This window comes from Aquila chrysaetos, chromosome Z, assembly GCF_900496995.4.
Source record: "Aquila chrysaetos chrysaetos chromosome Z, bAquChr1.4, whole genome shotgun sequence".
Classification (NCBI taxonomy): Eukaryota; Metazoa; Chordata; class Aves; order Accipitriformes; family Accipitridae; genus Aquila; species Aquila chrysaetos.
Genome location: NC_044030.1, coordinates 83,291,665 through 83,306,999, shown reverse-complemented (window position 1 = coordinate 83,306,999; position 15,335 = coordinate 83,291,665). Strand labels below are relative to the sequence as shown.

Here is a 15,335-nt window from a genome sequence, read left to right as displayed (position 1 = left end):
ATGATATGCATATTCTGACTGATATACATGTCATATTGCCAAATAACTGTTATTTTGCATGGGGTGATGGGAAGAATGAATTCTCTGGATAGCGTAAAATGAAGAATTAATTCTGAATGACGTGCAAAGTCTTTCTAATGGCTGAGACATGGCCTTCATCTTTTGTTGTTTTTCTGTTCTGTGCATATGGTTTCTTTACGGTACTGCCAAAATGTCCCTGTTGCTCAGCAACAGCAAGCTGAAATAGCACCAGTTGGAGGAAATCTGCTGATTTACACTGGTCATAAAGTGTGTACTCCTACGTGAGAGCAGATTTTGACATAAGAGTGAAAGCTAGCCTTTGTAGGTTTGCCTCTCTGGGGCACACACGGTTCTGGGAGGGGAGATGTCAGTTCAGACACCAAAAGATATCCTTTTCCATTTGTCCAGTTTGACAAATGGAGAGGTGCATCCTCTGGACAGAACATGACCTTATCTAATCCCAGCCTGGGAGCCTGTCCAACATCTCCCCTAGGAATGAGTCTTCATCTGGTCTCGAGGAGGTTTCCAGCTCTGCCTGTAGCTCTGCAGGCACAACACCGTGCCTTCGGCTGATCGTGCCTCCTGTACAGAAGCAATTTGCACATTTAAGAAGGTATCGATGCAGCAAAATGCCATAAGTACAAAGAGCAGAAGTTAGAAGTTTCCAAAGCATCCCCCATACACTGATTTCATAATTTTATTTTCCAAAGTCTTCTAGACTACTTATTTAAGAGATAATCTGTCTTTGGAAGAGCCTAGTGATGATAAATAGAGGAAAACTTATACCAAACTCAACAAGGCATGAATATTTGTTTTAAAAATTAACTCCACACAATATTATGTAGCTATTTACCAAGTAAAACACAGGAAATGGTACATTTTTACAAGTGATCTCTGGAGTGTCAGTCATACAGAAATACTGTCAAACATCTGAAAACCTAACACTTCACCAGAAAATACTGCCAGCAGTTCATCTCAAATATTTTTCACTCAGATCTTTTTGATGTTTGTAAAAAGGCATGTGTTTTTCCCAACCTCAAAAATCAGCAGTAGCACTATTCACAGGCTACTTTTTATTTCCTCTGCTACAAGAGGAATAGGTTTTGATCTGCTTTCCCAGAGGCAACGTTACTGCACGTAGGCTAATGCCAAGCGAAGGACCTGAGCGTACGGAGTATTTTTGGTGAAGATGTCAGCTTCATCATGAGATGAAGTATCTCGATGAGCCAGGCAGTGACCAGCACTGTTGGGTGCAAGGTCACCTTCCTCCTTCCCTACCTGCAGACCCCAGGAGCCCGTGCAGAGGTGGCACAAGGCTGGTCTGCTGTAGACCTCTGCTACGTCCACCAGTCCTCCAACCGTCCTCTTCTTGTCGTGGCGAGGAGGGAGATGGCAGAGCAGCAACTTCGGCAGCAGACGGACTTGTTGCTTGACATTTGTGGGCCGAGGGTGACGGTGTAGGGAGAGAGGTCAAGAAGATCAGCTCAAATTAGTTCTGCTTGTGCACAGGCTGAACAGAGCCATTTTATTGCCTAGGAAAGGGACAGCAATGACTTTGCTGCTGTGCCCTCCTTTGCTAACGCATGACCAAGTTGAAGTATCAAGAAAAATCATGAGATTAACATAAAATCATTAATCTTATTACTTTTTTTTTTTTTCCTTTTTAGAAAAAGATTCTTTTCACTGGTATTTGCTTTCTTGGCCTTGGGTTTACAGACTTTTCTCTGCAACTCGGTAGGCCTGAAACATTTTTTTCATGAAATGTTCCAGCCTAGTGCAAACTGAAACATCCAAAAGCTGGGGCTGATAGACAGCCCCTCCCTGCCATTATTGTGATTTTTACCACAAGTCTTGCCAGTGTTAGCAACACTGCCTGCAATTTATCTGTGTCCATCTTGTGTGTGATGATTGCTAATGCACATCTCTCTCCACTGGGCTTGAGAGATCCTCCAGGTAGAATTCTTCACTATCTATTTTCTACTTAGCAAAGGGTACTCTTTATTCCACTTCTCTGCTACTATGAAGCTCTCTAAGACGTATCCTATTGCTGTCGTAAGCTGGTTTTAGCCATTAATTAGGAGTCCCATCAGATGCTGAGAGATGCTCTGCTCTTTATTGCTTTACGTCCAATTGCTGTGACTTCGATTTCACAGACTGATTTTTCTTTTCAACTTCTAAGTCATTTCCCCACTGCTTAAAATTGAAGTGTCTTTTCAGACATATGTGCTTTTGAATCATTACAGATTGGTCTTGGGAAAGGTCCTTCCAGCACAGCACAGTTCTATCTAATCAGGATAGCACAAAGGAATGCAGTGGAAAAAGTCTCTCCGCTCATAAGGTGGTGAATTTTTTTTTGGTCTTTTGACTTTGTAGCACACAAATCATGTTTTTTGGGGAAACACCTTGCACTCTTGCCTTAAAATCTGCGAAGTATCTCTCTTCTTGGGTCTTTATACCTCACAGCAAGACCTCTGATGTTTCTTCATCTTCAGGTAATAAGCTCGGTTGGCTTCTGGATAGGTGACTTTGGAGAGTGGCAGCTTGTAGATGGCAGAGTTGTTTGTGGTTATTAACAGGAAGGTCAGCGCAGACAAGCAAAAAGACCAGGTTCCTGATGGCACCCCAAACTGCAAAGGAAAATACAAACCACCTATTTACTATATGTCTTTCTTTCATTTGATCCCCCAGCCCTTGAACAAAACCCAGAGCCAGGTAGCTTGGAACAAGCTTTCTCAAGGAAGTCTTGACGTGGTTTTGCATGGAGTCTCTCCCTGGGGAGGCAGGATTTCTTTACGAGGTCTTGACATTGTGCATTAACCTGCAACATCTACCAGCTCTGGTGAGAAGGCTGCCTTCTCTTTGTGCATCTGCAGTGGGCTTGGATGGAGATGAGAGAGGAGTGGATACCAGAAGCATTCAGCTTTTTCCTGGGCTGTTGTACTGAGTGTCTTTTGGCACTTGGGCAAAGCAATTAAACCAAATCTGAGGTTTCTTTACACGTGTGGAGGGCCCTTTTCTCAATCGCTTCAGGCACAAAGTATAGACGTAATTATTTCAGAGGTGTTGAGGGCTGAGCTGTGGCAGTTCATGCAAGCTCTGAGGATGAAAAGTGGTGATCAAAGTAGCCTGTTTCAGTGGGAACCACACCAACCCCCTGGGCAGACCGTGTCCCCTCTCCCAGACCCGTTCTGCCTTTGGCTGAATTGTTCTCTGAGTCTTGGTGTTCTGCCTCACAAGCCAGGAAAATGTCCAAATGTTCAAAATGTTCAAATCTGTCTTTGGGGAAAAAAGACCTTAGCTAATATGCTACTTACAACAGACAACATGTTAGTCACTGTTGCTCCCAGGTAGGCACTGAAGAGCGCTGTGAAAAAGAAAGGTAGTTCCTGGTGATTTTGGTTGCTCATGGAGGAGACCAGCAATAGCAAAACATCTCTCACACTGCCTTGTGTAGCTCAACAAATGTTTACGACCATGCCTGGACAGCCCCCTCTTAAAGCTCTTTCCTTTGCGCTGTGTCCCCTTCAACCTGGAGCTCATGGAAAGGGTGAAACAAAAAAAAGAACTGGAGTGATGAAAAATGAGACTATGGAAACAGAGCCTTTTGAAAAATGCACTGACATGGAAAGTATGTAGCTTGATGGATGGGGTTAAATAGGAAAATAAGCCTTCCACCCCCATCTCTCCTGCCTCTAGGGCTAGAAGGTGGGTCAATGAGATACAAAGCTAAATCTTTTTTATATGAGCACTGAATGAGCAATAGTTTCACTCCCAGCTCACTGTGATATTGAAATTTCATATGGAATTGCCTTATAAATAATTCTTCAATCATTCTGTGTTGCCTAGCTCATGCCTTTGGTATCCCTTTCAGTAGACTGAGGAAACTGTACTGTCTAACTATAGGTGCGGACTCAGCTTGAGCTCCAGTTTTCTCAAAGTTTAGATACGTCCTCCTCCAAAGAAGGAATTTGAGCTGGTATCTATGATTGGAAAAAACAATATGATTCATCCAGCAATGTTGAACGAACACAATTAATGCCTCAAAACCAAGCATCTAATTTCAAAGACCTTAGTTGATCAGCATCCACTGATTGCATCTCTTGTTTTGAACACAACTCTTGGCTGAAAGTGAAAGTGCTCCTTTTATTTTGTCAGGGTACGTTAGAGCAATGGCTCCAACATCCAGCTCAATCATTCGTCAGTCTCGCCGAAGTCCATCTGCCTGTCTAGAGGTGGCCATTTGGCTTCAGCCCACCTGCAGTATAAATGCATCTTGTCTCACTTCAAAAGGAAGCGTGGCAATAGTGAAAATCCATAGGGTACGTACCACAGGCAATTGCCAGCAAATGCGTCTGCCAGGTGAGAGCGTAGAACATGCCTCCGATCGCAACGCAGGAGAGGGAGCTGTTGTAGCCCCACAAGCCGGAGTAGATTTTGCTAAAAGGTGTTGCTAGGCTCAGTGCTGGAAAATAAGTCAAAGATGTGTCATTCCTTGGCTAAAGAGAAAAAAGCAGCTGAGAAATGGCACGAATCCAGCTTTTTAAGGGCTCTAGCCCTCATACGTACATGGAATTCCTATTTGTAGTCGTGTTGCTATGGTCTAAGGCTAAAGCCGCTTTAATCTAATGCAATCACGGCAGAATTTCCCTGCTGCTGTAGAGCTGAATTCGGCTGTGTGATTTCAGCAAAAGATGTATGAGTGAATGAGCGTACATGTGAACCTTAAATGTATCCGTGAGGCCTGCACATTCAGACTGATGACTATGACTTTTATTAAGCTGCTTCTAAACCTGTCAGAATATACCCAGAAATGAAGTATTTAATGATAAAAATTCATTTCAGCCAAAAGTAGGCTTCTTTCTTCTGAAGATTTCCACCATCATGAAATGAGGTAAGACAATGGGGAAATCAAACAAAAGAATTCTTAAAACAGAATTGTATGTATATTTTTTTTTTTCAAGCAGTCATTCTCCAATGGAAGAAACATTTGTGACTGTAAGTGCTCCACTCATTGCAGTTCCTCTTTTATTCTCCATGTTTTTATATAAATCTGCAACACAAGTCAAGTCCTTACCTGCCAGCATCCCTACTGCTGATCCAATTGCCGCATGCAGACAAATGAGTGGAGAAGAGATAAATAAAGCAATCAGGAAAATTCCTCCAGTCCAGGGGTTATCGCAGCCATAAACCTGACCCACCCCGACTGGAATGGATTGCAGGAGCTGCAGGAATTAAAAAAAGACAGACATTTTGTTATTGGGTTTGTAATTTCTTTTTTTTTTTTTTAAAACCTATTTTGCTTGGTCAGGTTCATGTTCGGCATTTGTTAGATGCAGTGTCTCTTCCTGGACTGTAAGTGGAAAGTTTGGACAGTTCTCAGGAGGCAGCAGGGCATTTCCACAGGGTTTCCCCTTTGATGAAAATGAGTCATGCCTTGTTCCTTAGCCATGAGCTCCTCTGCCAGGTTTTTGCTCTAATATCAAATGCAAATGTCTTTTGTGAAAGGGTCTGCTCATCATCGTTACACATGCTGCTGACGTGACCGTTTTTGCATGCTGTTATGGAGCATGAGAGTGGATCTAGGGAATGGAAGTGCTCAGGTAGATGATGACTTTGAGAAGATATTTGGCTCTGAGTGGGCAGATCCAAGGATGAAATGGCCAATAATGTCTTGGCCAGAATTACAAGACTTAGGTTAGGCTATATCCCCCTTCTACTTTTATACCTGAAACTCCTTTGGGATTCACTAAGAATATGAATGTGTAAAAGTTGCTGGGTTGGTGGGACAGAGCCCAACTTGGTCACAACTTAGAGATGGTTTTGAAACACTTCTCCTCAAAATGTTGTGTTCCTCCACGTGGAACAGCCCATTTATGGTCCTCATAAAAATTATGTGCCACGGTAAATGTTTTTTGAGAAATGTTCACTCATATGGATTGCTATTTAGTATCAATTAACTTCTTTTTCTTAATAACTCCCAGGTAACCCCTCAAAAGAGCCCGCTGAGCCTTAGGGGAAAGCTATTACTCTAGTATCTATGTTGTTTACCATGCTATGCAGGAGAATAATTTTTTTTTTTTAAAGGTCCTACTTGAATCTTAACTAAAAATATGTGAACATGTGCCTGCACCCAAATTTGTAACCATTCTTCCATAGTAATATCTGCTTGCTTATTTCTAATCAGAAAGATGCAATTTTAAAAACGCAGCACTCTTTACATGGAAAACTAAAATTAACCTGTGAGTGAACTGGTAGTCTCAGCACATCCTTATCTATGGGGTGCTGATCAGTATACGCACAGTAACGGGTAATTAGATTCTAGAGGCACTTTGAAGATTATAGTTTAGATCCAACTGTAAATGAAAGATAGCAGATGATACCAAAAAGATTCATATTTTCAAGCTATCAAAAATGTCAATTCCTGGAGTAAACCTTTACGTTTTGGATAATAGTTATCTTATAAATGCAATTTTGTATTGCCAGGCCGTAATGCAGTAACAGAAAGGAAGATAATATGATTCTATAGTGGTTTTCTTTGTAAATCGAGAAGGTTGTTATCTTCAGGACACCCTACCATTGGCATTTCAGCGTTCGTCCAGGTGATGTTTGGTGTTGCTGTTGCAGACTGAATGACACTTGTAGGGAAGAAGAGGTTATGGGGTCCTGATGCAGCCAGATAGAGGGTCAAGGCCAAGTTGAAAGGCAAGGTGAAAACAGGCAGATCCCACTTACAGAAGACTGAGCCTAAAGCGCTGGTGAAAACAGGGCTGAAAGAAGAACAAAATGGTCTCACTAGGAGCTTGTCAGCTAGGAAAAAAAAAAAACCAAAACCCAACAAAAAAAAACAACTGCAGGAAATTCACTCTATTTTTTTAAAAAAAGCTGTTTAATTTCCTTAGTATTTCTGATAAAAACAGAGATATGCTAGGTCACCCGGTAAATTTCCGACCCTTCCCAGGGCAGTTAGCAATGCACAGATTCCTGTCAGGTTACGCAATATGTGGTGAATTTGGTGACCATGAAGGAGCCAAGATCCTCCATTCATGTGGAGGATCCAGTGATTTAATGGAGTTACTTCCCAGCTCAGTCTCAGTGTTTACTTTTTTTCCTTTTAGTACATGAAGTGGATTGAATTTAGGACACCCGTGTCAGGTCTGAGTGAATTGTGAAGAAGGCTGTGTGTCCTTGTTCATTCTTATGGATCAGGGTCATTAGAAGTAAAGGCTGATATCAAAGGTATGCGTATTAAAGTAGTATAATACCACATGAACTCCAGGCAGACAGATGATTTGTGTGGTTTAGCAATCTCCAGCTAGACATTTGGGGGCCAAAGGCCAGCTTTCAAATTTTTCACTGTCCAAATACCTAGCAGATTATGGTGTCATATATATAAGTAAAGTATTATTAGTTGTTTGTTTTCATTAGCATCAACCGTCATGTCTTGGGACCACCGAACAGCTTCTGTGCTTGGAGAAGTAAATTTTCATGACATTTTTATATGGCAGCTTAAATAGATGAAACGCTTGTGGTTGATGGTGGTGGGGAATGGTGAAAATAATGTTTCTCTTGAAACAAAAATGAATTGACTCATCGCAGCAATATGGCTAACATTTGGGGCATTGAATTACACATGATCAGCCATTGATTTTCCTTTTCCCCATTGGGTTTATTTGTGATTATGCGGGTATTTTATTTGTTTCTGCATTACATCCGAGTTTAAAAGTGCAAACAATGATACAGATTTAGTAGCACGTATGTTCCAGTTGTGTTTCTTTTGTGTTGCAGTCGGCATAGTGCATAAAAATACAACAGCTCAGTCTCCGTGCGGGGACACTGGGACTGGAATAAGAAGCAGAGGAGCCATCCGACTTACCACGTCATGGACACCAGTGCTACTGGCAGTAGAAGCCACCAGTGGTAGTTTCCCTTAGCAGAGAAGACGGCCACGAGCAATCCCACCAAGACCCCGTTATAGCCGTGCAGGCCTGCTGCTATGGCTGATCTGTGTGAAGAAAACAACTATCTTGAAATTTTCTCCCCTGGGGGTGCTTTGCTCGCATCACCCCCTCCCTCCCCATGCAGTTGTGACTCTGTGCGATGACGACCTGCCAAGGCTCCTGCACCGACCTTCAATTTACTTGAGTCCCACGTCCTCTCAGCAACTGCTCCTTCTGCAGTTACGTCTAGCGTCTCTTTGCACCAGATGCAGCTGGTGGGAAGATCTGTCTGGTCCTACCAGACCAGATCCATAGCCAGTGAAGGCTAGATACGTGCTCTTCATCCACGTCGCTTAACACATAAGTCAGCACTGAAGTGACAGTCTGGTTTTGAAGGGGAAAAGGATGGACTTACCTGTCCTGACCCAGAATAAGTGCTGTTAAAGTTGAGACAACTGTTCCTAAACAGCCTGTGAGCGTCCACCATGGGTTCTGCACCAGGAAGCCAGCAACTATGATAAGCCCACTGAGGGGATTGTTGACGAACATCACCTGGGATATCCCACGCAGCACCCAGTCAATAAACTGGATCATGAGAGGTTTATCTGGAAGAGATCAAATTAAATAATAAACTGACCCCCCCCCCCCCCCCCCTCCAATACACAGATGGTACTGATTCGGGATGTTTTTTTCGAAACTCAGGAAGAATTTTGGCAGTGGAGCTTGGCAGCACGACTGAAGCAATGAATCAACAAGACTGTAAAACCTGACTGGGATTTATTATGGTCTATACTGAAGTCTTACAGCTGGAAAGCTGAGATGAACAGTGTGGTTGCCAGAGTACCCTGGACCGGATTCATATGAACCAGCTAATTTATGATGCCTGTGCCTCAGATGGCAAATTGTGTGTGTATCCCATTGCTGATTTATTATGGGGACCAAACACACCTACCTATGTGTAATTTAACTTCACAGTGGCATTAGGCTTGACAGAAACTGCTCAGCTGAAAGGACAGGGAGCATTATGAAGAATGGCAGAGCACAAAATAACCATCCTAGGCTGTGTTCTGTGGGACTAAATTCGCTTTGTACATGGCGTGTTGGGAGGTAAATGTCATCTCGGTCATCCTCAAGATTTAAGCAGTATGTGGATCTCTGCACAAAGCTGATTTTTTTCCCTACGAAATGGAAATAAATCAGGGCAGAGGTAGTTTCTGTACTACTCTAACTTGAATCACATTACTGAGAAGTTAGTTATTACTCCTTTGATGCAATTCTTCTTTGGAATTCCCTAATTAGTCATGATGAAGTAGCTTTACCTTTTAGCCAGGCTCCAAATTCCTTCATGTCTCCGGTGATGTACCCAACAGCTCTGCAGACTCTCTTCCCAGCTTTGCTCAGTGGATTCTGCTTTATTGGCTTTCTTTCCCCTTTGGTTTCTATCTTGACATCAACACTGTTTTCCATGTTGATGTTCTGACCCTTCGGTAAAATTCAAGCGAAAAAGAAAAGACAGTTCATCACAATGCCTCTTACTGATCCCTGTTTATTCTCTCTACCACATATTTTTGCTCACCATGTGTTATTTTGGAGCCAGAAAGAGGAAAATCCTTACTCTGAACACTTGATTCTCATGTCTCCATGAGCACATTCTCTCTTCATGTGCTTTTGGGACCCTGCGCTGTCCTTCCAGACTTTCATGCAGTCATAGATTTGAACACCACAAGGAACCACTGAGCCTTGTGTCATAGTATTTTACGTTATTTTAATACCCTGCTCAGCTATACCATGTTTTCTAGAAATCAAGCAGCTCTTGATTTAAAGGGTGACTTCAAGAAGAGCAAGATGGCATTAAAGGACACTGATTCCACAGAGGTTGAAGCTTACCTCGAGATTCAACTTATTAGAGATCCAGCACATCTAGGAAGCTGCTTCAGTGATTACGTTTCCTCTGCTGCTTAACCCATATTTCCAGTTTGATTTTATCCATCAGCCATCAAGAATAGGTACCTAGAGTTAGGTTTATAGATCTCTATCCTGTCACCTATTGGGATCAGTTCAACCTTTCTCATGTCCTATAGCCAATTCGTTATTTGTCTAAGGGCCAATTCTCAATACGAAGTCAGCAAATTAAAACCAGCCAAACCTTTCCCTGGAGCGTACTCAGTTTCCTGAAGAGTAGGACTAATTCTTGGTAATTGTCAAGACAAAGAAAACACAAGACAAGGTACGTTGTTGAGTGACTACAGAACCAGAGCTGCTTCAGGTCTCACCGGTGAGTAGCAGCTTGTCCAAGAAGTAAAGGATTTAAGTTGAGAATTAATAGTCTAAACAGGACGATACAAACACAAAAGTATTGGAGTTAGTCCTTGACTCACTTGCAACTTTGGTAAAAGCCTTCTCGGCAGCTGGCGAAGAGAATCCATGCTTCAGAAATACAGGTGCTGACTACTTAAGCTGAAGCAGCCTCACCCCTCGGCGTTACACTTGCAGACCCAGACATGCGGTTAAACAGCTCTGAGTCTGTGTAGGGGAATGGATGGTTAATGTATGTCCTGGCTAGTTTCTTACTGTGTGTTACTGGAGGGCTGTTGGTGACATTTCAGAAGTAGTAAATATTTGCACAAATAATAAACAGACATTTTCTGTCTTCTGGGAGGACCCACCTAATGCAAGGATAGGTTCCACATGAAAGAAGCTGAAGACAGGACCAGTAAGTAGAAGAGTGTTGAATTTGACTTTGTGTAGGACACGAAGGCAAGGAGCTTAACTAGAGGAGGAAGAAAAGAAAAGGATGAGAGTATTGCTAGGGATGGTGTCTTGGTGCTGGAAGGCTTTTTCCTGGCTCAGTTATAATTCATTACCTTGATTCATTAACCTTCGCTTTTCTCATATTTTATTCCGAAATAATGGAATAAGTGAATTGGATGCACTTTCAGTTAAATCAAAATTTCCAGCCAAGATAAATGCTCTTCATTTGGTGAAACTGCATTTACATTTTCAATTTATAGAATCTTCCTCTTTAGGTAACTTAGGCTTTCTCTGTTGCTAATCCGTAAAGTCAAGGGCTGTTGCATTTGCAGAGTGATGTTTTGTGTCCCGTGCTAACATGCCCAATATGTTTCCCCGCATGCGGAGCGAGGAGCTGTTTGCACCGCAGGAGCCTGGAGACGTTCTGCAGCGTGGGATGTAATGTGCACGTGAAGAAGTATCAGAGTCACTGTCTGGCCCGTTCGCACGGTGGAGAAGAAAACGGGTCAGATTGGAAGCCCTAATTCATCAGAACTTTGAGTCGCTTTGCCGTAGGAAGGCACGTAAGTGCATATTTAGCTTCCCAGTGAAGCCATGCGAGTCCAGTGCTTTGCTGAATCAGGACCAGAATGAACGGGAAAAGACTTCTCCTGTGGTGAGTACCCAAGTGGAATTTCGCTTCTTTCTTATGCAAGGTAATTTTTATGCTGGGCTATGTAATAATTACATGCTGTAAATCCCTGTGAGATGTGAAACCTTTTATCTGCTCTCGACGCGATTTGGCAGTGCACGGGCTGTGCTGCTGGCACGGCAGCTGTGCGAGGCAGTACTGCACCGTGCAAGTCTGGAGAACTCCTTTGCTCTGGGTTTTCATGGGCAGAAATGAAGTCAGCTCGATGCACTTGGCACGGCAAAAAGGCCAGGTGAGGCGCTTCCACCAACCTGGCTTGAACTTCACCCCCAACGAAGGCTGTGTCAATGCCCTGCATACCTGTTCTTCCAGAATATTCAAAATCGGAGTGCTTGGGGGGTGATCACAGGCACCTTCTGGCCGGTGGTCAAACTCATGTTCACTATGTCCCTGTCCATCAAGTGATATGTCTCTCTAGAGAGGAATCACGTGAACTTCAGTTCATCTTTCCTATCAGCTTACGTAGGAGAAGGAAATCATTACAAAACACGCCCATCACCTCCAGAGCAGCCTGGTATGCAATGGGTAGGCCAAGAGCACTCTTGGTTTCAGGTGGGGTCTTGGTGACACCATAAAGACCCAGATCCAGCCCCGTTGGCTTCACTGCCACCCCAAATGACATCGCAGGCGCCGTGTGAGGGCTGCCTCATGTGTGCGCTGGTTCGGCTGTCACCACAGGCCTGGGAATTTTCCCATCCATCCAGAAATGCAGAGCACGGAGGACTTGCTCTACTTCTACTTAGTTGTCCAAAGAAAGTATAAAGGAGCAGTGAACCACCTGGAAACCAGCACCAGCAGAGAATTTTGGGGGTAATTTTAATAGTTTTTGGCATTGTGAGAAGGGACAGCTGCCATATATGCTCAGATTAAAGATCTGCTAACACATTACCTTGTTTTAGGGGGTAGGTGATAGCAGTCATTTTAAGAAAGGACAGAACACATGGAGATGTTCAGAGAATTTTAAGTCTTGTGAAGACCTGCTATTAAAGTTATGTTAACATGCAGTTTTCAGTCAAAGTGGGCTTTCTTTCTTAGTGGATGAAGGAGGGAAATGGAAATAATTGTGAAAGGACTATTCTGCTGGAACAGACTGCTTGGCTTCTGTGGGGAGAAAGGATTTTGTAAAAATTTTTTTATTCCTTATTTCTGTTAGTCTGGGAAAGTGTTTTTTTGATCTCAGATTCTGAACTAAAGACTGTGGAAGTCCTGCTCTCAGACACACAGCTTGAAGTGCGCTGCCTGATCTAACGTATGCTCTGGAGAGGTGCTCCAGACGTGCATTGGGTAGGAAAACCAGTGTGGGCTCCCGATGCTGGTGTGTAACTGGTGTGATACAGGAGCAGCAGCAGGACCCAGGCAGAGTGAGCCTGAATGTGATTTTTGTCTCTGTGGTGCAAGGACTGACTTGCTGCGAGTGCAGAGGAACTATTTAAAACTATTTTCCCATGGTGTACCGTGGAAAGCGAGAGCTACATTTGGGGCGCTGTTGCTTTTCCCCAGTCATTCCAGATGGTTGCTGCGTCCCCCTGCCTAGATATCTTTGTGCTGTTGGATAATTCTGCCATCCTCGCTAAGAATGCTCATGTAAGCAAAAAGGAAAGTTTTGCAGCTAGAATTGTCTAAATACTTTTGTATCAGCTATGAAATGGAATCAGTGAGAATAGAAAAAAAAAAAAAAAGATGTTTCTCTTGCATGAAAATGAAATCACCTCAGGGCCAAGAAGCTAATCTATTGTTTTTTTATCATCTTTTCAGAGTTAATAAATGTCCTGTAGCAAAGTACTGATGTTATGCAACTTCATGTCTCCCTAAATCAATTTCTCTTCCACTTGTGTACACTTCTTCCATGTCACGCCATACCTACGGCATCTCAGTAATGCCTCGTTAAAGCTGCAGCGAAGCAGGCTCCGTGCTGGTGCTGCACTGCTGCAACATCTGGCCTGCAAATACTTTTTTTTCATTCACGTGCTGAAACGGAGACAAGCCCAGTCACACATTCAGTATGTGTTATGCACGGTAAGAGTGGTGCTGTGCTTGCAGCTGGGAAAGGAGCAGAGGCTTTTATTTGGCTAATTGTTTTAATACTCCCAGGTAATAGTTAATTCCAAGCTGGTGCCTGCGTTGCTAGGTTTGGGGCTTTTATCTCTAAAAATGCAGCAAAGTTATCTGACACGTTCTCTTCTTTCTGGAATTTTCCTCTCTCCCTGACAAAATTCAAGTTACTCTGTAAATCAAGAGGATTTAAATTACCGTGGGGTATTTCTTTGTCCAAGGAGCTGCTACTGCACAATTACAGTCATTGTATCTTGCATTCTCTGAATTGTTGCTGTGAAGCGTGCGGGCAGCCAGCTCTGCGTGCAGCATGTTTTTAGAGGAATTCCTGCATCCAAGTACAATAGGAGGAAAGGGCCAGATTCTCAGCAACTCTGATTCCAGCATAGCCTGTGTAATGTTACCAGGGCTTTAGTAAAGCTGGATAAATGTAGTGTTGTTATGTATAGGAACACACGCACGCACAAGCACACTCCCCAACACAGAGAGATTATAATGCACTTGACCCTCACTGAAAAAAAAGTTCAGGTTTTCCAATAGAAGATACATTTCAAAGCATTAGTTCAAAAGAAAGCTTATCCCTCAGATTCAAATATTCATTAAGCCCATTCGCAATTCAATTTTCAGAGATCTGTCTCTCGGGGACAGAGAAATCCAGAGATACTATCACATTAACTGTATATTATTACTATTTGGGCATTTTTCATTTTGCAGAATAGAAAGGCAGTAAAAGGAGATGTTAAAGACTTCCAGTTGTTTGTTGTTGGTTTGTTTTTTTTTTTTTTTTTCCTCAAAGGTTCAGCCAACTGGGCTAAGCAACACTAATAAATCCTCACCCTGCTAGAAAATTCTCAATAATTGAAATTCTTGTGACATTCGCTAACCTCTTGAGCTTTAGCTGCTCTCACTCAGGAGGACTGTTGAAATGCTGTTTGTTAGGTGTTTTGGGGAAGAAGAAAGATCCAGGTAAGACAGTCGGTCAATAACAGGGTGCATGTTTATTGCTGTGCATTCAAAGGAACGAAGAGAGTGCTCTTACCTCTCCGATGAGTTCAGGGGTAGCTGTTGCTTTGCTGGCTAGGACAGAAGGAAAGCAGGGCTAAGAGAGTGGGAAAAAGAAAATGCCCTACCAGCTTATATAGCCTAGCATGGCTCCTGTCCTGATATTACTAATTAGTTTGTTTCTCCTCCCACTTAGTGAACTCCAAGCAAATGTTAAGAAGTTTCCCTCTTGAATTCTCCACCTTTCCTCTTGCTCTGTCCTTGGTCTCTTGCCAACAGCCTCTCCAAATGTCCTCTTCCCTGCTGCTTTTTTTTTTTTGTTTTTTAACTAACTCCCCTTTAACTCTGTCCTTTCTCCTCCTCCACCACTTAAAAGGACTCAAGGCTTTAAACCAGACTCTCGATATACCTGAGCTCGACCTCTCCAGCGTTATCCTCCTTATCCAAGACAGGTCAGCATCCTTCCCTCTCAAAGCACTGACCTGGGAGTGTGCATCACAGCGTGTCGTGTATCAGCAGCCTGTTGAGTTTTCCTGTTTCTGGGTAATTTTTGGAGGCACTATTCTATTAACACGCCAGAGCGAAGGACCTGGTGACCTTCTGTTGTTTAATTGCTTTTTATCAGTTATTTGAGAAATTCAAGGGGTATTTTTCTTTCTTTTTCTTAACCTGGCCTCCCTGGCTCACTGGAGGAATCTGGAATATCAGAAGCGTGGCATATTTGAGGGGTCTATAAGGCTCTGAAATCACCGTGAAAGGTGGAGAAGAGGCTGGAGAGGGAAGTCTTGAGGGAGTGAATTACGGGAGAAAGGGCAGAGAAAAAGCTAGTGAACTTAAAGGAACCTGTTAGGCTAATTTAAACCACAGTTTAATTCACTTTA

General features: G+C 43.0%; 1 protein-coding gene across 3 annotated transcripts; it reads right to left on the bottom strand.

Moving 5' to 3' along the window:
- Positions 1-707: 707 nt before the first annotated feature.
- LOC115337347 (urea transporter 2-like) lies at positions 708-15,087 on the bottom strand. 3 transcript variants are annotated; one of them, XM_030005581.2, is made up of 10 exons: positions 14,492-15,087; positions 13,651-13,842; positions 9,278-9,440; positions 8,374-8,563; positions 7,895-8,023; positions 6,596-6,788; positions 5,096-5,243; positions 4,349-4,483; positions 3,336-3,385; positions 708-2,648 (listed from the first exon to the last, which is right to left on the bottom strand). In XM_030005581.2, the coding sequence occupies exons 2-10, from the start codon at positions 13,837-13,839 to the stop codon at positions 2,472-2,474; spliced, it is 1,374 nt and encodes a 457-aa protein (XP_029861441.1). In that variant the 5' UTR covers positions 13,840-13,842; positions 14,492-15,087; the 3' UTR covers positions 708-2,471. The 3 variants fall into 3 exon arrangements, with proteins under 3 accessions (XP_029861441.1, XP_029861443.1, XP_029861446.1); XM_030005583.2 differs by lacking the exon at positions 13,651-13,842 and having other exon boundaries at positions 14,492-15,084; XM_030005586.1 differs by lacking the exons at positions 13,651-13,842; positions 14,492-15,087 and having other exon boundaries at positions 8,374-8,543; positions 9,278-9,419.
- Positions 15,088-15,335: the final 248 nt, after the last annotated feature.